Raw genomic sequence first — 23,429 nt, 5'->3', positions numbered from 1 at the left:
TTTTAACTTCCATTTGCTGTCACTTTGAGAATCTCACCATTTCGTTACTCAGTCAACAAATATTTACTGTCAGGCTCTGTGCTAGGCCCTGTGGATACAGAGTGACTTTTGTAAATATAGTTATCTGGTCCTTGCCACAAAGCCTGGAGTGATCTCTGTACTCTGGGTCTTCTGAAAGGCTTGGAGGGCAGAAAAACGAGCAATGACAAATTATAGAGCAATGTGATTTAACACGAGGAAAAACTGTGTAACAACTATTGCAACTATTCAATAAGGAAGTGAGTTAGCTTGGGAAATAGTGAGTTTTCAGGGAGTCCTGGGATTATTCCAAAAGTGGCTAAATTATTACTTATCTTGGAACCTACGAAGACAATTTATGTCCTGCAAAGAATGAATCAGATGACTTCTGAGTTCCTCTCCAACTATGTTTTTCTATAACACCTGTAACTCATCTTTTCAAATCTCTATGTTCAAGACTATTAAATTACTAAATTTGGCCTGATACTGCCTCATAGGAGTCTTTACATAACCAACTGCAACCTAGTTTGGTACATAAACAAACTACAAGCCTAACTTAGGAGTATACTTTTGTAAGGAATAGCTGAATCTCAGCCAGTCATAGGCTGCCAACCCATCAGACCATACACCAATAAGGCAAACTTGGAGCCATAACCAATCAAAGCTCTTTCTGTATTCACTTCTGTTTTCTGTCTATAAACACTGCCTGCCCACATTACCCAGTGGAGTTCTTTGAACCTCTTTCAGTTCTAAAGGCCACCAATTTGCCAATCATTCTTTCCTCAATTAAACTCTGTTAAATTTAATTTTTCTTTTAACAAGGCCAAAGACTTTTCATGGTCTTTGAAGTGACCCATGTACTTTCTGGACCACTGCAATGGGGTTGGGGGTATAAACATCATAGGAATTTGACCAGCTATTTTTTCCCATGTAGGTAGTCTAATCCACTTAAGATACTATAATATTTTAGTGGAATAAATATACAGAAGCTGGAGGGAATGGGGAAGAGATAAACAAAACAGTAGATACGGTGACTTAAATGGGAAGTCTGGAGCTTCTTGTTTTTGTACGTGGTTGTTGTTTGTCATTCCAGGAGTCAAAGGTGCTGTCAGAGGTGGTGTTCCTAGAGCTCTTTACCAACTGGTTCTAAATATGTCAGGATGTGTAGTGAGACCCCAAATTTGGCATGCAGAATTCAAGAGTAAACCTTATGTGAAAATGGATCACATTCTGAGACCCGTAAATCAGAAAGGTCGGATTTAGCTCACGCACAGCAGTCCACATGGTTCCCATTTGCTAAGATGCTCAACCCCATACCAGAGTGAACTCCAATGCGAATCCATATTGGGAGGCCGGGAAGATGCTCCAGCTCAAAAGTCCCCATGAAGCTGAGGATTTCCAAGGCCATCTTGGCAATGTCTATCGCATGACGATTGCCATTTCTCTTAGGCAAGCCACTAGCCACCATGTAGGCATCACCAATGGTTTCTACCTGTGGAAATAGTTTCTCATCAGTGGCCCTGCCCCTTCCAAAGACACAGAAATTAAACTGAAGCAGTTAATCACATGTCAAACACAAAAGGTTGTTTTGGGAACTTAGTATGAGCCTATGCTGGTTTTGTCAGGGTTTTTAGAGTCTAGTTAATGGATGATAAAACACTTATAAAGGATTTTAGCCATGTAAAAGTACTTCATAATTATATAAATTGTCCAGATGTGACAATTCTATACATTTTTAAATAATCTGAATGGCTTTATGTAATTTTAGGAACACATTTAATTACCAGAAAAGTCATCTTTAGCACTTACCATTTTCTAAATATTAATACTATTTGGAAAAAATAATTGTAAGTTCCTCCAAGACATCATACACATTCTTTAAGTATGGTGTTCTACTTATTATAACTTCAGTGTCTTCTCTACTTTGTTGCAATCACCCTAAACACTGCCCATTTTTTGGCAGGTGATTTGAGAGAATGCCATTTTCTCTAAATTTGATACCCTGAATTCATTCCTGCTGAACTTCATGTTGTTTGTTTTATGCTGCTTCTTAAAGTTAAATGGTAATTTTGACTTCTGACCCTTCTAATTCTTCCACTTCTCTTCACTTCTACCTTTGATTCAACCACCAATTCATTGTATGTTAAATTAGGACAAGACTAATAATGGCAACAACCAATTCAGGCTGTGATGACCTCGAGCAGTATAATTGTTTCAGCCTGTTAGGTGACCTGCGTACCTTGTAGACATCATGGTGATCAACAATGTGGTCAAAACGTTTATAGATGTCATTCAGCATGTCCACCACTTCCATGGGGGTGCTGTATTTGCAGATAGTAGTGAAACCTACGATGTCACTGAAGTAGATTGTAACTTCCTCATAGAGTTCCGGCTCCACAAAGCCTTTCTCCTTCAGAGACTTCACCACTAGCCTGTATATGAAGAAGGAAAAAAAAAAATGCTTTCAACTTCAGTAAACTTTTCTTATCTTACATGAGTCTTTTAGATATAGTATTTGTCTACGAGGAATTCTAGAATTTGGAATTTCCAGTTAATTGAGTGACTAGGAAGCAAAGATAGGTTGCATATACTATACAGAATATATTAAACACATACACAAATAATACGTGTTGTGAATACAGATGAACATAAGCAAGTTCAGCATTAACTTAGTATGTGATTATTAACCATAATATTCATACACAGCTAACCCTAATACCTGCATAACCCTAATTTATATACATATTACTTGCCCACTTTTTACCTCTCTGTTGATAAGCAGCCTCTTGCAGATGTAGCTCTCTATACAGAAGCTGAGAAGGAGAGTGTGTTATTAATGTAAGAGTTTGAATCACCATAGCTATCAGACCTGAGTTTCTCATCAAAGTTGATAGTTTTACTTCCCTGGCATATTTAACATGGTGTTGTTTAATATCACTATAAAGGAATAATGCATTTCAAAACCAATTTTGATATATTCTGAACCAGAATTTATTTGATATATTTTGAAGCAGATTTGGGTCCTTTGAAAAGCAAAGTCAATTATCATGTGAACAAGTTAAAATTATGCTAAAACTGTAGGCGTCAAATAGAAGCATCTTAGAACATCTTTGTAGAAGAGATATAAAGAGCAGCATATCAGACTGAGGATTAGGAGAGAAGAACCACAAGAAGCAACTCCATACTTCCTTTGGGTGCCAAGTAGCCTTTTCCTTGAGAAAAGGGAGTGGGGGCTGACGTGAATCGGATGCTCCCTATCTGATCTTGGCATCTCTTTTAGTGGCCTTGAGTATGGAACCACTGGAATCAGAACCTGGAAGCTGGGAGGTGCCAAGAGGTCACTGAGAATAAATTCCTTATTTTCACAGGTGAGAAAGCTGAGGCCTAGAGAGGAAGTATGACTTTCATAAGGTCCCACAGCCCACTGAGGACAGGGCTGGAGCAGAACTCAGCAGTGTCCCACCCTGCAGTCTTTTCATGGCACCACGCTTCCTCCACAGCCCAGGCCTTGGGGTTCAGGGAGGTGGGGGAGATGTGGAGGTGTGCTGACTGTGGCAAAGGAAGAATGCCCAGGATACTGCTGAAAAACAGACAGCCGATCAACCCCAAAGCTTTGCAACTCTCATTTGGAGAGCCTCGGGGCATCAGGGTAGGTCTCTCCAGTTGGTACAATGACAGCTTGGGACGTTTGTAACAACACTCCATGGTGTGGCGTGTTGGATTCACAGGGGCAAATCTGGAGGCTACACAGATGTAATGAATAAATTGGATAATCTTCCCTTTTGCCCTTCATTTTACTGATTATATCTGAAAAGTCATATGAGCTTGGAAAATAGCGTGTTACTCAGAGAGAGAAACTACTGTTGGGAGAAAAATGAAGGAAGGGCTGTGACTTAACACCATAAGCTTTGATAACAGGTCGTTGCTGACATAGAATTAGTGCACAGAGTAGGTATCTTAGAAAGACATCTCACAAGAAGAAAAAAATTCTATTTTAATCTGTTTTGACACCCCAAGGGTGTTGTACAAATAAGTGTTTAAGTAATATCTGATGCCTACTTGCAGTCTTTTTTTTTTTGAGACAGAGTCTCGCTCTGTTGCCCCGGCTAGAGTGAGTGCCATGGCATCAGCCTAGCTCACAGCAACCTCAAACTCCTGGGCTTAAGCAATCCTTCTGCCTCAGCCTCCTGAGTAGCTGGGACTACAGGCATGTGCCACCATGCCCGGCTAATTTTTTCCATGTATTTTTAGTTGTCTAGCTAATTTCTTTCTATTTTTAGTAGAGACGGGGTCTCACTCTTGCTCAGGCTGGTCTTGAACTCCTGAGCTCAAATGATCCACGTGACTTGGCCTTCCAGAGTGCTAGGATTACAGGCGTGAGCCACCGTGCCCGGCCTACTTTCAGTCTTATTTGCCCTTTTGCTATAAATATTTTTGATCTTCTAGTTATTGCTTGTGTGTGTTTTAATTTTATTTTGCAAATATAAAGAATTTTTACATAAGTAATCAAAGCGAGTTGTGCCAAAACCATGGTGTATTGTTGCTCTTGAAGAGACTTGCGTTATATAACCTTTGGCAATCCAACAAAAACGTCTACCATCTAGTGGTCAAAACGGCATATTGAACCAGGGTTAGGAAAAAGGTGAGGTGGTGAGCCTGCTGTTTGAAACCATTTGAGTGACAATTGTTATAACTGCCGCTGTTGAAACCCCAGGAAGGCAGCCAGATAACCAGGATGCTGTTTCTGTCATGATTCAGCATTAAAGACCAGGCAAGGAATTATGCACTATACAGCTAACATTTATGGAGCTTGGACAGAAATTGCCATCTCTGAGGTGAATAGGAAGGGTTCCAGCCTATTCCCCAGCTGTTATTCCGAGCCTGTTCCCAGGTCTGAGGGCACATGGGTTCTGCAGTAGGATGTCCTCAGGCCCAGAAAACTAACTGGACAGAGGACCAGCGTAACACCTACTTCTTGACTGAGGCTTATAGAAGAGAAATTGTTTCTTTACGTAGAAAACAGCTAGTGTAATCTCACAATCTTTCCCTCACTCAGCAACATCCCACCCTTCAGTCTTTTTATTGCACCACACTGACATTAGAGCTGATATTCTAAATGAAGCAAAGGTTAAAAATAAAGTAATGATCAATACAAGTAACATACAAAAGCCACAGTTGCCATATATAATAATAACCACTATAGACGTTTCAGGCATTGTGCTGAATACCTTATATCCTGCACATTATCTCAAGGAATCCCTAGAGCCACCCTGGAAGACAGATGGGAAACTGAGGCTTGGAGCATTTAGGAAACTTGCCCAGAATGGCACATCAGTAGTAGGTGGTAAACCATGCGTTGAAGTCAGACCTAGCTGACCTCAATTTCTACAATTTTACCCAAAGCTGGACTGCCTAGTTTACTCTCATTCTAATAGCACGGCTTGTCACACTGTAATAAGAGAATACCACCTCTCACTTGTGCAGTTGTGGGCGGAGCCTATTTCCTAGCTCTTCACATTTTAATTCCTGGCTTGTCTTAACATTCCTCAGTTAGTACCTGAGTACCAACACTTAAAAACCTTTAAACCATTTGAGAGTTTCAATTTTACTTCCTTTCTCCTCTGTCATGGCTGTAATATTGCTTCACAAAATGGAGATCGGGGCATAGATACCCCAGAGGTGAGACATCTGATGCGTTTCCCTGACCTCGTCCACCAGAGCTGCTTCTTCCCTTGTAACTTGGCTTCTACTTGTGGTGCAAAGAGGAAAGCCAAGAAACCACCACTTACTTCCCCAAAGTGTCTTATAGCTCACATACCCTGCAGGAAAACTGATTTCTATTTTGAGACTGAGAGGCAGATCGTGACTTGCCTAAGGTCCTAGGCCAATAAAAGTGACAAAAACGTATTGGACATTTTTGTTGGTCGGTCAGACTCCACAGTCCACGCTCCTTCCATGGCACCACAAAACCATTTGAAAATGAGCTTTTTCTTCTAGGTATTCAGAGTATAAACTGGAACAGTGTTTAGGAAGGTACATGAATTTTTCATTCTAATAATTACAAAAGGAAAATATACAAAAGGAAAAATTCTACATAGATACAGAGAAAAACAATGCTAGACAGATATGCTGAAGGTTGGAGCCTTGAACTACGAAGCCTGGCTGTAGAATTGAGGAAAACCACATCAGCAGGAGGACTTGCCTTACCTGGGGAGCAACATAAAGTTGAGTCTGTCAGCTCTGTCCCTCTCTGCCTTGTACAGCTGTGTCCTTTCCTCTACCAGGTGTTCCAGGTTTCGAGAATATAGCTGTAGACGTCGGATCAAAGTATCCATATAACTTTCATTCTTTTGATCATGAAAAAGGCTGTAGGTAGTAACATAAAGAGCTCTTGTACATTATTAAGAAAACATGAAACATTCAATAAAATGATGGGCAAATATGGTGAACAAGTAATTCAACAATGAAAGAAAAGGGTGAGGGCCAACAAACATAACAAGAAAAATTTAACCTCAGGAGAAATCAAAGAAGTTGAAATAAAAATGAGATTAAAAAAAGAAAAACAAATGCTAGAGTGATGGTAATCAATGTATGAGAAGGAAGAAATATATACAGTACAACCTTCATGGAGAGCAATCTGGTAAAATGTGTCAGGAGCTTTAAGGATGCACATACCTATCAGCCCACCAACTCTACTTCTAAGAAACAATCACAAACGTATTTCACAGAACAAATTGGGACAGACAGCAAAACAAACAAACAAACAAACAAAACAAAACAACAAACGTATTTCAAGTTAACTACAAAGAAAATCACAACATTCTTTACAATACCAAACATTTGAAAATAACCTACATGTGTAATAAAAATGTAGTTAAAATATTTTGGTGCCATAGAGTATTAACATATCATAAAATATGGATTAGAATAGTTAAACACACAGCAAGATGCTACCTTGATATTATTAAGTGAAAAAAAGGCAGTTTATAAAACAGCAAACATTATAATCCCAACTTTATTTTTTGAAGACTGGTGGTCATCTATTGGAAAACAGGTGATGTTTCCACTTTCTTGCTTGCTTATTTATGTTTGCTAAAATTTTAATAATAATTTGTAATAAAGGAAAACCTTTTAAAAAATGGTCTAGAAGTGATAAATGGAAGTGTAGGAGAAGACCAAGAAAAGCCAAGCCAAGCCTTTCATTATCTCCTCAGAACAGAGACCATGGAAGGGGTCCTACAGCCACAACCCTAACCCTGGGTTATTTTGTTAGACTGAAGAGACTTGGATGAGATGCCAGCTTTGTGTGACACTGGCAGGTCTGACAAGCTTTGGGGCAGAGGACAGGGAGAAGAGACATTGAGTTCTCGTGCCATTGTGAGGCTCAAAGAGAATGTTCACGACACCTAAGGCACAGCTGAAGGTGCCGAACAATCACAGCCATTTCATTATTACAGTAACAACTTGCCACTCTGTTCCCTGGAGAAGATGGTCTACAATATAATCCCCTGGGATGGGGAGGGATGTTTCTTAAAAACCCAGTACATTTCTGAGTCCTAGCCCAGACCTATGTGACTGAAATTGTTAGGCTTGGGATTAAGAAACAAAATTTTTTAACAAGCTCCCTGGGGGATTCTTGTTTGAAACTACCAGTACAGAGTCTAGTTGAGTAGAATGAGTGAGAGAGCAGATAGATGTAGGGGATGAAGATGGATTATTTTACTTCATGAGGAATTGATTCAATTAAAAGTTTTCTCAACCTACACTGTGTATTTTCATCAGCTGGGGAGCTATTAAAAATCCTGATACCAGCCTGTATCCCAGACCAGTCAGATTTTCTAGGGTAGAACCCAGGCATTAGTGTTTTTGAAAGTTCCTCAGTTGATTCCATTGTACAGCCAAGTTTGAGAAACACCACATTAAAGGCTAAATGTCAGGGGCCAGGGTTATCTTCATGAGTTTGCATTTCACCTGTCACCCATACAGTCTCATCTGACCTTAGTAACAGTTCTGGGAAGGAGTGGGAAAGGAAGTAGAATTAAATCCTATATTATTTCCTACAACCATTCCCACAACCAACAGCTTGGTTCTACCAATCAATGACCACACTTTCATTAAGCTCACTCTACCTCATCTCCAGTCCTGGACTTTTAGCCTCATTAAATACCTGAATCTTTTGACCTAATGAGAACTACAGAAAGTTAAAGCTGGAAGGAATCATAGAAATCATCTCATTCAATCCAGTTTTCCTGACAAGCAAATTGATACCCAGTGAGGGTAAGTGTTTTGCTCAGTGTCCTACAGCAAGCTATTATCAGACCCTAGTCTAGAAATTGGATCTCCAAACTCTTAATTAAGTGTAATTTTTCTTATTCTGAAGTGTATTCACTGAAAACATGAAGCATCCAGAATTCAACCTTCCAGGGTGTGTGCTTTTTTTGCAGACCCTGAATTATCATACTCTGACATATGACTTAAGTACCTAGGGCCAAAGCTGGTGATTTTAAGACTTTAAGATCTTAAGAAACATGCTGATTTTAAGAATTATTAATATCTATGGGCTTCACAGATTCTAAGGACCCATGTTACATTTCTGCAGAAGGGTCTGGAAGCTATATTTTAAACAGATTTAGGATTAGTCAAATTTATTTTTTAATCAGAAAAGTTTTGACCTTGAGCATTTAACTTTTCCCTGAGAAAATGATCCATAAGTCTCCATATCATTTTAAATTGTATGAGGCAGGTGTTGTTTGCAGCCTGGGATTTTTTTCATTGGAACAGGCATTCTTATTCTTAGGTGCCAGTGAATGTCAACTAGCATTGAAAACCATGAAATTAGTGAAGAAAAGTAAAAATTTCAGCAGTACCTAAATGTCTTGGCCAGTGTCGTCTCAATTTTTTTGAAATCTGGTCTCTTTTCTGGATCTTCCTCCCAACAGTTTTTGACAAGTAGATACACCTGGAAGAAAGAAGGGGACAGATTAGCTCAGGGGATGGTAAATTCAATCAAGATAGAATCCTATCTTATTCTCCTTGAAGGGAGTAATTAAAGCAGGGAGTGGTTTAAAAATATCTCCAACTCTGATAATGAGGATAAGATCCCCAGTTCTCTGCAGTTTCTCTCTCAGGCATCACCACCTGCACAATCTTACCCAGCCATTCCCTTGGGAGAAATCAACTAAAAAATGTGATACCAATTTGGATGAGGCTGGGCTGATGGGAAAGGCTAAATGCAGGGTTTATGTTGGAGAGGGCAAAAATATAGTGAGGCTCAGTGAGTATGAGATAAGTGACTCTAAATGCGAATTGAAGCTTGACTGTCAGTGGTTCTCAGCCATAGCTAACAGTGAAATCATCTGGGGAGCATTTACACAATTTCTTATGTCCAAGCTCCATCCTAAGTGATTCTGATTTAACTGGCTTACAAAATGGCCTTAGTAGGGTTCCCAGATTTAGCAAATAAAAATACAGGACACCTAGTTAAATCTGGATTTCAGATAAACAGTGAATAATTCATTAATGCAAATATGTCCCAAATATTGCATAAGCAAAGGGAAGTAGTGTTTTTTTAAAGTTCCCTAGGTGTTTGCAATGTACAGCTGCAATGGAGAAGTGGCATGGAGAAAAGGCAGGTATGGGGGAAGAGGGAGGAAGACAAGAGGAAACCCGTGGAACCCTCATCTCATTTGCTGCCACTTATTTGCAGCTTTTGTTTGATCAAAAGTGTGGTGAAAACCAGTTGCTTTAAATAAAGGTTATTCCTCATTCTATCTAAAACAAGATTATAAGTGGTACTAAACACAACCCCTGTCCCTGTACTTCACTGGAACGATTCCCTGGGAGGGGACTAGAGCCATGAAATGCCCTGGGGTTGCCGACATTCACCACTAGATGATGCTCCTGACTTGCTAAATCATCTACTGACTACCTTTGAACAGGATGGACAGAAACAACAAACAACACAGCTGATACAGCACCCCAGGGTGCAATACAGTCAGCCCTCCACATCTGTGGGTGGAAAGTATTTGGGGAAAAATAGGGATGGCTGTGTCTGTAGTGAACATGTGCAGACTTTTCTTTCTTGTCATTATTCCCTAAACAATGCAATATTACAACTATTTACATAGCATTTACATTGTATTAGGTGTTACAAGTAATCTAAAGATGATTTAAAGTATATGGGAGGATGTGTGTAGGTTTTATGCAAAAATGACACCATTTTATATAAAGAACTTGAGTACCTGTGCATTTGGGTATCCCTGGAAGTTCCTAGAACTAATCCCCCATGGATACAGAGGGACAACTATACTGGATGCTTTTTGGGCATTGCTGAGTGATATACGAATGGTTTCAGGCCTGTATTCTATTGGAACCAGCTATTACACATGAAATCATATTCCTGATTTCCAATTCCAGAACTGTCCAACTATACAAATTGAGGATGATGGTAATTTGGTTAAAAAGGTTTTAAACATGGATATACTCAGACTAGAAAAGAGGGTTTGGGAAGAGATATGCTTATGTGTGGGGAAGAGTCCCTGGATCCAGAAAATTGGGAGGAAAAAAAAGAATGAGGAGAAGACAGGGATAGGAGCACCTGTATCTCCAAAACTTGGAGCTACAACATGTCTTTAATATTGAAAAAGAGAGGAAAGAGGCGTGGAAAGAGTGTGGCCATATAACTCATCTGGCAGGATCCTTACAAATTGAAGGAAAATGTTTCTGCTTTTATCCTGCAGGAAACATAATGTGTAAGACAATAAATATCTTAAAATACTTTATTCACTATCTTCTTGGATTATTAAATCTCAGGTAAAATTTTAAAAGAAAAAAAATTAGAAAATTTTCATGGGCCTTAAAGGCCTTTTTGAAAGATTATTTAAAAGTTAAGCAACTGCAGAAAGAAAAGCTCCATTTCCTTCAGAAGAAGGGTAAAATGAGTGAACATACATTTCTATATTTTTTTCTAGATGTTGGCATACTTCTTTTTAAATCAGTAGATAGAATTTATAAGCCTAAAATGCATATCATATGGACATCTTGTTCTTTTAGCTCATAAAAATTGAGAATAGTCCCTGCTTACCACAGTCAGTATCTACACATACCACTGGGGGTCTGAAGATAGGTCTGCCCAGCTGGCTCTGTCCTCTCAGTGCCCAAGCATGCTACTGAGGGGCTTGAGAACCAATCAGCCCAATTCACCCACTATTGGCAACAGAACAATCCCTCTGGGGGCCTGACATCCCCTACCCTGCTACCATCACCATGGCTGGCACACATCCACATGCGCCACCTGCAGGCCTGGGACTAGCCCACCCAAACCATCATAGCCATCACCAACACCAGCATGGACCACTTGGGAACAAGAGGTTTGTCCTGCCACTGCTATTGCCATTATCCATGCCACACCACTGCCTACCTGCCTGGCCCACAGTTGCCACTACTGACACCTGAGCAAGCTGGCTGGAAGCCTAAGAATAAGCCTGCCTGGACTGGCTAACCCTGGTGCCAGTGTTTGCCAACCTGGGGACCAAGGACAGGTGTGGTCAGCCTACCACTGCCTCCACTGGGGTCCAAGTACTGGCCCATCTGCTGTTCCAGTCCTCGGAAAACCTTCACCACAGCCTCCACTAACAACCACATCCTAAGTCACTGAGGAAATCACAGACACCACTGACACTATTTACAGCTAAAGAAATCATACAGAGACCACACTACTGCATGCACCCAAAATCTAAGCCAAAGTATTCTACCCAAAGAACACCATAGACACATCTTCAGGAAAAAGTCCTCCCCTATGAAAGCAAATTCAAAAAATTCAAAGAAGTGACTGTTATACCAGATGTGTAGATGTCAATGTAAGAACACAGAAACATGAAAAAGCAAGGAACTATGATAATTCTTCAACAATAGATTCCAATGAAAAAGATATTTATGAAATTCTGGAAAAAGAGTCCAAAATGATATTAAAGAAGCTCAGTGAGATACAAGAGAATACAAAAATGAAAACAAATAAATTAGAAAAATTATTCCGGATATTAAAGAGAAATTTATCAAAGAGCTACATATCATAAAAAAAGAACCAAACAAATTCTAGAACTGAAGAATTCATTGAATGAAATACAAAATACAATCAAAAGCTTTAAAAATAGACTAGATCAAACAGAAGAAAGAATTTCAGAACTTAAAAACAGGTCTTTTGAAGTAATAAAGCCAGACAAGGCCAGATATGGTTGCTCACACCTGTAATCCTAGCACTCTGGGAGGCCAAGGCAGAAGGATTGCTTGAGCTCAGGAGTTTGAGACCAGCCTAAGCAAGAGCAAGACCCCATCTCTACTAAAAATAGAAAAAAATTAGCCAGGTGTCATGGTGCATGTCTGTAGTCCCAGCTACTTGGGAGCCTGAGGCAGGAGGATCACTTGACTCCAGTAGTGTGATGGTGCAGTGAGGTATGATGATGCCATTGCACTCTACCTGGGATGACAAAGCAAGACTCTGTCTAAAGGGGAAAAAAGCCAGACAAAAATAAAAAAGAATGAACAAATCCTTTGTGACATATGGGACACCATAAAGTGACCATATTTTTGGTGTCCCAGAAGGTGAAGAAAAAATGAAAGGGATAGAAAACCTATTTAACAAAACAATAGCTAAAAACTTCTCAAGTCTAGAAAGAGATTCAGACAGTTAGATTCAGGATGCTCACAGATTCCCAAATAGATACAATACAAAAAGGTCTTCTCTATGGCACATTATAGTCAAACTGTTAAAGTCAAAGACAGAAGTCTCAAAACAGCAAGAGAAAAGCGTCTAGTCACTAATAACGGAAGACCCATGAGACTAACAGCAGATTTCTCAGCAGAAACCTTACAGGCCAGGAAAGAATGGGATGATATATTCAAAGTACTGAAAGAAAAAAAAAATAAATCAAGGATACTATACCCAGCAAAGTTATCCTTCATAAATGAAGGAGAAATAAAGTCTTTTCTGGACAAGCAAAAGCTGAGGGGATTCATCACCACTAGACTGGCTCTATAAGAAATGCTAAAGGGGTCCTACATTTGGAAGTAAAATGTATGAAACCCAATGGTAGAGCAAACACACAAAGAAGGAAGAGAAAAGACTCAAATGTTACCATTACACAAAACCACCAAATTACAATGATAGTAAGACAAAAAGAAAGGAGCAAAGGATGTACAAAACAATCAGAAATCGATTAATCAAATGACAGGAATAAGCTCTCATGTATCAATATAGATTAATAACCTTGAATGTAAACAGATTAAACTTTCCACTTAAAAGTATAGACTGGCTGAATGGAGTTTTAAAAATGACTCAAGTATATGCTGCCTACAAGAAACTCATCTCACCCGTACAGGCACATATAAACTGAAAGTAAAGGGATGGGAAAAGATATTCCATGCTAACAGAAACCAAAAGCGAGCAAGAGTAGCTATACTTACAACAGATAAAACAGACTTCAGGTAAAAAAGCAGTAAAATGACAAAGAAGGTCATTATATAATGATAAAGGGATGAATTTAGTAAGAGGACATAACAATAGTAAACATATGTATACCCAACACCCAAGCACCCAGATATGTAAAGCAAATATAATTAGATCTAAAGGGAGAGATAGACTGCAACACAATAATATTTGGGGACTGCAACAACCCATTCTTAGCATGAGACAAATCATCTAGACAGAAAATCAGCAAAGAAGCACTGGATTTAAACTTCACATTAGACCAAATAGAACTAACAGACATTTACAGAGCACTTCACCCACCAGCTACAGAATACACGTTTTTCAGCACATGGAACATTATCCAGGACAGATCATGTGTTAGACCACAAAACAAGTCTCAACAAATTTTTAAAAATTGAAAGTATATGAAGTATCTTCTCAGACCGCAGCAGAATAAAACTAGAAATCAATAACAAGAAGAACTATAAAAACTGTACAAATACATGGAAATTAAACAACATGTTTTGTATGACCATTGGGCCAAAGAAGAAATTAAGGAGGAAATTTAAAAATTTCTTGAAATAAATAGAAATACAATATACTAAAACCTATGGGATATAGCAAAAGTAATGCTAAGAGGGAAGTTTATAGCAATAAATGTCCACACAAAAAAAGTAGGAAGATTTCAAATAAACAATCTAATGATGCCCCTCAAGGAGCTATAAAACCAAGAACAAACCAAACCCAAAACTGGTAGAATGAAAGAAATAATAAAGATCAGAACAGAATTAAATGAAATAGAGACTAAAAAAGAAGAAAAAAAACCAATACAAAGGATTAACAAAACAAAAAGTTGTTTTTTTAAAAATATAAACAAAATCAATAAACCACTAACCAGACTATCCAAGAAAAAAGGGAGAAGACCTAAATAAACAAAATCAGATATAAAAAAGGATGCATTACAACTGATACCATAGAAATGCAAAGGACAATCAGAGACTATTATGAACAACTATATGCTAACAAACTGTAAAACCTAGAGGAAATGGATAAATTTCTGGACACATACAACCAAACAAAACTGAATCAGGAAGAAACAGAAAATCTGAACAGACCAATAACAAGTCATGAGATTGAATCAGTAATAAAGACTCTTCCAGCAAAGTCCAGGATAAGATGGCTTCATTGCTGAATTCTACCAAACTTCTAAAAAAGAACTTATACATTTCTCCTCAAACTATTCCAAAAAATTAAAGAACAGGGAATTCTCCGTAACTCATTATATGAGGCCAGCATTACCCTGATACCAAAACCAGAGAGGGATGCAACAAAAAAGAAAACTAGAGGCCAATGTCCCTGATGAACAGAGTTGCAAGAATCCTCAACAAAATATTAGCAAACCAAATCCAACAGCACATCAGAAAGGTTGCACATTATGACCAAGTGAGATTTATCCCAGGAATGCAAGGATGGTTCAATATATGCAAAGCAATAAATATGACACATCACATCAACAGAATGAGGGACAAAAATGGCATCATCTCAATAGGCACAGGAAAAGCATTTAATAAAATTCAACATCCTTTTGTGATAAAAACTCTCAACAAACTAGGCATAGAAGGAACATACTTCATTATAAAAGCCGTATATGATAAACACACAGCTAACATTATACTGATGAGGAAAAGCTGAAAGCCTTTCCTCTAAGAACTGGAACAAGACAAGGATGCCCACTTTCACCGCTCCTAATCAATATAGTACTAGAAGTCCTAGCCTGAGCAATCAGGCAAGAGAAAGAAATAAAAGGCATTCAAATTGGAAAAGAAGAAATCAAATTGTTCCTCTCTGCAGACCATATGATTATGATTTCACATCTAGAAAACCTAAAAACACCACCAAAAAATCTTAGATCTGGTAAATAAATTCAGTAAAGTTTCAGGACACAAATCAAAAGGAAAATAAATTATCAAAAAGAAAATAAATCAGTATATCAGAGGGATACCTGCATTCCCATGTTTATGGCAACAGTATTCACAATAGCCAAGATATTGAATCTACCTAATATCTATCAATGTACACACACACGCATGCACACACACACAAAGAAATATTATTCAGTCTTAGGAAAGAATGAAATTCTGTCATCTGCAGCAACATGGATGAAACTGGAGTTCATTATGTTAAGTGAAATAAGCCAAGCACACAAAGACAAATATTGCATGTTTTCACTTATATGTGGGAGCTAAAAAAGTTGATCTCATAGAGCTAGAGAGTAAAATGACAAATACAAGAGGCTGGGAAGGGAGTATGGGTGGGTAGGGTTGAAGAGAGGTTGGTTAATGGGTACAAATACACAGTTAGATAGAAGAAATAAGTTTTATTAATAATATTTGATAGCAGAGTAGGGTGACTATAGTTAACAATAATGTACTGTGTATTTTAAAATAGCTAGAAGGGAGAACTTGAAATGTCCCCAATACATAAAAATAATTAATACTTGAGGGATGGATACCTCAAATACTCTAACATGATCATTGCACATTCTGTGCATGTAAAAACAAATCATATGTATGCCGTAAATATGCACAATTTTTTTCTTTTAAATCCTTTTTCTTTTAGACAGGGTCTTGCTCTGTCACCCAGGCTGGAGCTCAGTGGCAGGATCAAAGCTTACTGCAGCCTCCAACTCCTGGGCTCAAATGATCCTCCTGCTTCAGCCTCCTAAGTAGCTGGGACCACAGGCACACACTACCACACTCAGCTAATTTTTCTTATTTTTTGTAGAGATGAGGTCTTGCAACAGCCCAAGCTAGTCTCAAATTCATGACCTCAAGTGATCCTCCCACTTTGGCCTCCCAAAGTGGTGGGATTACAGGCGTGAGCCACTGTGCCCAGCCAATATGTACAAATATTATATACCAATTTAAAAAAGAAAAGAAATTACAGAGAATGAGAGCTGTACTTTAGGAGCTAGTTGGGGAAGGGGGAGGGCATGGGGAGTGTGATAGGCTGAGGATGGCTCTCACATCTGTGTCCTAATCTCTGGAATCTGTGAATGTTACTTTATTTGGAAAAAGGGTCTTTGAAGATGCAATTAAATTAAGGATCTGAGATGGGGCAATTATTCTGGATTATCTGGGTGGGCCCCAATGCAATCACGTGTTCCATAATAGGAGAGAGACGGAGAACTGACACAAGAGAAGATGTGATGAAGAGGCAGGGATTGGAGTGTGTGGCCACAGCCAAGGAATGTCAACAGCCATCAGAAGCTTCTGGAAAAAATAAGGAATGGATTATATCTCCTTAGAGCCTCTGGAGGGAGCATGGCCTTGCTGAGAACTTGATTTTGGACTTTTAGCCTCCAAAACTGTAAGTGAATAAATTTTTGTTGCTCCAATCCCCCAAGTTTTTGGTTATTTGTTACAGAAGCCCAAAGAAAGGAACACAGGGATTATGTACTCACTTCGAGCTCTTTTTCCTCTGCTGTTTCCAGGAATAGATCTGGGCGGAAGGGTTTCATTCCATTGGAATTTTCAACTCTGAAAATCTTCTCTGATTGGATGAGAATAATTCAAATTACAAGGGTGAATACAGCGTGAAGAAATTTCAGCAGACTCCGAATTTGTTCACTGCACTCCCCTCACCCCCCACCAAGGCTCTTTGGCCCAGTGAGAGTGTTGTAAAGTCGAGGCCAGCACTCAGTAGATAGATGCTGAATGAATGAGGCATGGGGAGAGGCATCATAACAAGGAGATGACCTTGAGGTTAGGCTACTCACCCTTTAACTCAACTCAAACACCCCTTCCTTTAGTAGGCTTTGTCTGTCCATACTTTGTTTCCAACCTCTCTACATCCCTTAGTCTCTCTACCCCCTCCCAAACAGTTAAGCACCGGCACATAATAAATGCTCACTAAGTGAGGATTGTATGAATGGAATGAAGTATTTTTCCCTGAGAGGACATGTGACAAAAACCTGTAGATCTTCTCTTAGTAAGAACTAAACTACGTATGTTATTCTGCTAGAGTGCTCTAGTCTAAGTGTTAAGCAGACATATTCCCTTACTGGAATCAGTAGGAAAAGGGTAAATTGTAGGGAAGAATCTTAATAATAATACTGACAATAATGACACCTGGCAGCACACATTGTCTTATGCTTTTCAGGGCTCTCTAACGCCCAATCCTTCCAGTTCGCGTGTAAAATGGATAGTGCAGATGAGAAGTCATTACTTCTGCAGATGAGGGGATTGAGACGTGGTCGTAAACAAATTAGGGTCTCAGTGAGCCTGGAATGCAGGTTGGCCAGCTCCCAGGAGGCGCAGATGAAGGGGTTCAGACTTACCACTCTTGTCCCGGCAGCTCGACATGTAGAAGGTTTCTTTCCGCAGGATGATCTCCTGGGCAATAATCCCGTAGCTGTACACGTCTCCTTTCTGAGAGACGTTGGCTTGGCGGAGGTGCTCCGGCGCTGTCCACAGGTCTGTGCATTCACACATGGAGATGGCAAAGTTGAGGGGAGTGCGTGGCCCATAGGTCTCTAGCCTGCTTTGGTTTAAAGTCCCTACACCAGCTACCCTGAATGTGGTTGTTCTTGAATCAATACTGTTCTAAACTTTTGAGGAGTTTATGCTAATACTGGTGATCAAGCATAGAACACACATTTACCTTTTCTTTTTTTTTTTTAGGAGACAAACATTCCACTTTTTATTGCTACATAATGATTGTAAAAATTTCTGGGGTACATGTGATATTTTGGGATATCTGCCACTTCAAACATTTATCATTTCTTGGCGTGGGAAATGGTCTAAATCTTGCCGTCGATTTCAAAATATATAATAAAGTATTATTAACTAAAATTACCCTATTCTGCTGTTGAACATTAGAACTTATTTCTTCTAAATGCATTTTTCACACACTTACCTTTTAAGCTGACTATGAAATTCCAGGATTTGGGTGAGGCCATATGGCAATATGCTATCTAAAACTGCTAGGATCCTAGTCCTGAAAAGCCTCCAGGCCTACCTAGAACAGGGCTTGGTGTACAGTAAGTCCTAAGTAAAGATATATTGAATAAATGCAGTAGAATATGAGAGGCTGAGGAATTTAATAGCTTATTGCACATATAGAATGAACCTATGAAAGGCTTTATAAATGAATATAAATTATACACATATAAGATATAAAATATATTTTTTCTTTAAATTATTACAATTCATTATTTTATATATATTTAAAATATATATTTACTAAAAGAAGATAAAGACAGCACATTTAAACAAAGAGACTATCACTAATATTTTCCAAGCATAAAATACTGGCAGCCTCGAAGTCAGCTAATGCACACAGAGGTGTTTTCTTTGGTTTTCCCAGAATTCTTCTAAAAAAAAATGCATGTAATTTACTCACATTTTACTCTTGTCCCTGCTGCTTCCTAATGCTTTGCATCTAGTTGACTTCACACAAGTGCAGTGCTCTTGTGTCCTGTGTTTAGCTTCTACAGACCCCTGGGTTTTGGATCTCTATCACATATCTTATTTAGCAATAACAGGGACATACAATTAATTTTCCTTTGGAAAATTTTCAGGGCCACCTAGCTATTTGTAAACTTTTTGAGATTTCCATCTTCAGCAGTTTCAATGAAAAATGTATTGATTCATGTTGTTAGGTACAATGATATGTTTATGATGAGGTACATTTTCCTCTCTGGTTCTCCATCCAACATACCTTGCCTTTTTGAATTTCTGTCTTATGAATTTTTGTGACTTGCAATTCAAGTACAATGGATCCTAAAACTTTGGGGTTGTAGAAAAGGTCAGTAAATTTACTTACGCTAAAATTTCAACTAACTGACACCACAGATAGGTAGGTATAACTGAGTGATGTTCAACAGGATAGGATTTGACCTGTAATTCATCTGATTTGTGTTTGTGGTGATTCATCCAATGAAGGAGGTTGTTTCACTATGTCATGAACCACGCTTGGCACACAGTAGACCTTCAACAATAACTTATTGGATTGAATCCAATATCATGCTTGACATGATTGTGGAAGTAGGGGCAGAATTGTGATTTTTCTTTTATTAAGGAAAAACTAAAGGATTGTAAAAATAGAATTAGAAATAGAATATAGTTTTTGGATCTAGGTAGTATTTTCAGGCCACAGGAGTGCTAAATATCTGAGGTTGTTTACTGTGAGTTATGATAAAGAATAGGATAAACATTCAACATTAAATGTCTTTTATGTTTTACAAATCACTTTTCTTTATGTTACCTCTTTTTTGACCCTCACCACAATCCTGAAAGAGCTAAATAGGAATATATTTTACTGATAAGAATTTTTTCCTTATGGTTTCCTATCATTATAGATAAGTGACTCATGTGTAGAATGGGAAATGGGTCTTCTGCTTTGTAGTCTATTTTCCTGGGCAAATCTTTTAGCCTCTCTGACTCTCAATTCTGTCTTCTATTAATATAAAGGGTTAGACCAGATAACGTCTAAGTCAGATCTCTTCCTGCTCTTCTATATTTTTTTTTACTCAGTTCCACTTCCACAAACCAGTAAGTTCTTCATGATTTCTCAGTGATATCAAGGGACACATAGATGAAGGAAATCCACAGGGGACATTGGTTTAATCAAGAAGCACTTGTTCACTGACAAATATGAGTGCTGTTGCCTCTTGTAGCTCCAAGTATTTATTTTCTGATCAACATCACCATTTCCTGAGCAGTCTACATGAGAGAAAATTTTTTAAAAACCGAAACAACTAAATGGAAAACTAGTAAACATATCATTCATTACAGACCTTTCTTGGGAGGCAAAATGGAATTGCATCCAAAGTCGGTGATCTTCACCACCATTCTACTGTCTACCACGCAGTTGGTGGACTTCAGACGACCGTGGACTTCGGTCTTACTGGAGTGCAGATATGACATCCCCTGTAATTTTCCAGATAACAGGAAAACAAAGATATGCAACACACTTGATTATTTTAAAGAAAGAAGTGACGTTTTGAAATAATTTCGGCATAGAGATAGTCATGTCATCAGATTTTAAATTTAATGCCATTGATTTTACTTTTAAAAATATTGTTAAACCCCTAATAATTGCCTACACAATGTATCTAGTTCTGAAGTCTATTTAAGTGGCACACTAAAAAGGTAATTGTCTAAAAAACTCTGGTGTAGTGGTTGTATATAATATGAGGCAAAGTGTTGATTTTTTAAAAAAATCTGCTTACTGCTTATTTGGTCTATGACGCTAGGTATGTCTGCTCCGCTACTACCTCAGTTTAAAAATATGAATAATAAAGTCTTGCCTTTCTGAAGGGAGGAGCTAAGCTAGATTTGTTCCTAAAATGGAATCAGTTTCATCCTATTTTGAAATAGATTGTTTCTTTCCTTTTGTTTGTAAAGAGGAAGCCCACAGTTGGCGGCTGTGCTTCCCCCTGGTGGTTAGAGGTGTCACAGCAGAAACTGGTTTTCAGCCTGGATCGCCGGAGTCAAGTGTGTGTGGCAAATGGATTATTGTAACATTTTTTTGAAATGACTCTAAGCCTCTGTGACTTTCAGGTGATTTATAACTGTATCAACCAGCTCACTCTCAGGACCAATTTTTCTTCGTCCTTGAATGAGGCCCCAGTTATCGGTGTTTTCTTCTGTTTTCATGTCTGGGAATATACATGTCCAAATTTATCATTGCTTTGTGCAAGACGGTTAACATTTTCTCTTATAAAGTAGAGAATTTAGTTGTCTCCCCTGAAGCTTTATACATTTCTGATTTCTAGAAAATCTATGAAAATGCATTCCCTACACCCAAAATACAAAAAATATAATAATAATTAAAAAAAATAACCCAATACATAGGAAACCAGGCTTTGTAGTAAGCACATGCATTATTTCATAAAATTCTCGCAACAACCCTGGGAAATGGCTCCTATTGTTAATATCATTTCATAGATGAAGAAACCAATCCACAGAGGTTGAATAACATGCTAGATCTCTTTTCTTATATTTAATTTTCACAATTTTTTCTCGTGTTTGTGGGTCTCTTACCTTAGCAATGTCATACAAGACAGAAATCTTAAACTCCCAATCCATGAATGTACCATCAGGGTAGGAAATTGTGTCATTTAAAACTTCCTGAATAGGAAGGGGGGAAAAAGGAAGAGAATGAATTGTTGAAAGGAAGAAAGGATATTGTGGAGAGATGATTATGAGCCAGAGAATGATGTTCTAATCATGAGGCCCTGGGATCAGGAACAAATTGGAACACCATTGTCCTGGTCTTCATGAACACCTGTTCTTTTCTTCTCTACATAAGAAGTGTTGGGTGGTTTTCACCACAAGGAGGTGGGCAGGAGGTACCCATAGCATCCCGGATCCCAGTTCTTTCATCAGATGGAATAAAGGAATGAGCAGCCCCCACCTGGAGAGTGGGCTGGCAAGCCTGGTTGACAAATGGCTGCACTTCGTGTTCTGTCTCATCCAAATTGGACTATTGTTTTTTTGAGGCAAGGTGTTGCTCTGTCTCCTCTACTAGAGTGTGGTGGCGTCCTCATAGCTCACAGCAACCTCAAACTTCTGGGCTCAATCAATCCTCCTGCCTCAGCCTCCCAAGTAGCCGGGATTACATGTGCCACAACACCTGGCTAATTTTTCTATTTTTTTGTAGAGACAGGGTTTCACTATGTTGCTCAGGCTGGTCTCGAACTCCTGGCCTCAAATGATCCTCCTGCCTTGGCCTCCCAAAGTGCTAGGATTACAGGCATGAACTGCTACACCTGGCTTGCACTGTTGTTTTTTAACCAGGAATTGGTATTCTCGGTATTAGAAAATTCCTTCACTGGGCTTATGTTTTTACTCACATTATCAGCTGAAAAACAATGACAAAACAAAAAAGAAGAAAATCAAATCACAGTAATTGTACCATCTAATCTATTCTCATTTTGGTATTTTCTTCTAGTCTTCTTTAATGTATACATATATATATAGAATATATGAAATATATTTTACAAATTTGGGATCATAACTCATAATCAAGTTTATATGCTATTTTCTGAGCAATTTTAATAGGTGGCTTACTTATTTTTTTTTAGAAAAGTTATTGCATGTAGCCTCTAGAGCAGGCACAGTGTTTGGTGCTGGGATTACAATGGGACCTCTTGTGGAGTTCACAGTCTGGTGGAGAAAACTGACATTCATAAAATAATTAGACCAATAAATATAAAATGGTAACTATGATAAGTACTATGAAAAGAGCCTAAAATCTGTGGATTTGTTATTTCGTTTGTTAGATCAAATGAAGTAGGGAAGCAAGAGTGTTGGGGAGAGGGAACTGCATGGGAAAAGAACCTCTTGTGGAAGGGAAAATGAAAAGTTTGGGCCAGGTGCAGTGGCTCATGCCTGTAATCCCAGCACTATGGGAGGCTGAAGTGGGAGGATCTCTTGAGGCCAGGAGTTTGACACCAGTCTGGGCAACATAGCAAGGCCCCATCTCTACTAAAAAAAAAAAAAAATAGCCAGTGGTGGTGCACATCTGTAGTTGCAGCTACTTGAAAGGCTGAGGATCGCTTGAGGCCAGTTCACGGCTGCAGTGAGCTATGATCACGACCCTGCACTCCAGCCTGGGTGCCTCTAAAAAAATTTTAAAATTAGAAAAAAAACCAGAAAAGTTTGAAGGTCCTATTATCTCAGCACTATTTATTAAATTACCCTCTTTAATCACTTTTGTTATATACCTAATGATATTCTTGTCCCATATAGTTTTCTTCCATAAATCATCTGATTATTCATGAGCTATCACTATACTGCTTTAATTATAATAACTTTCTGGAAAGTAATCTCTCATTCTTTTTCAAAAACATTTTGGTTATTATTGCTTCTTTATGTTTTTTCCTGATGATCTTTGTTAATTAAAAATATGGGGTCTTTGCCTTTGATTGGAAGTCCAT

At 38.5% G+C, this 23,429-nt stretch overlaps 1 protein-coding gene across 1 annotated transcript in view; it reads right to left on the bottom strand.

The window, feature by feature from the left end:
- The window catches only part of GUCY2C (guanylate cyclase 2C), a 67,247-nt gene that overhangs the window by 7,108 nt on the left and 36,710 nt on the right, over window positions 1–23,429 (bottom strand). The window contains exons 16-23 of the mRNA XM_045555262.1: window positions 21,532–21,618; window positions 20,283–20,415; window positions 17,823–17,960; window positions 16,947–17,035; window positions 8,886–8,977; window positions 6,226–6,384; window positions 2,258–2,450; window positions 1,336–1,510 (exon numbers count right to left, since the gene is read on the bottom strand). Coding sequence (XP_045411218.1) covers window positions 1,336–1,510; window positions 2,258–2,450; window positions 6,226–6,384; window positions 8,886–8,977; window positions 16,947–17,035; window positions 17,823–17,960; window positions 20,283–20,415; window positions 21,532–21,618 — 1,066 coding nt within the window. The remainder of the gene's footprint in view (window positions 1–1,335; window positions 1,511–2,257; window positions 2,451–6,225; window positions 6,385–8,885; window positions 8,978–16,946; window positions 17,036–17,822; window positions 17,961–20,282; window positions 20,416–21,531; window positions 21,619–23,429) is intronic.

Source organism: Lemur catta, chromosome 6, assembly GCF_020740605.2.
Source record: "Lemur catta isolate mLemCat1 chromosome 6, mLemCat1.pri, whole genome shotgun sequence".
NCBI classification, from domain to species: domain Eukaryota; kingdom Metazoa; phylum Chordata; class Mammalia; order Primates; family Lemuridae; genus Lemur; species Lemur catta.
Note: the sequence above shows the minus strand (reverse complement) of the source record. Positions and strands in the feature narration are given on the sequence as shown.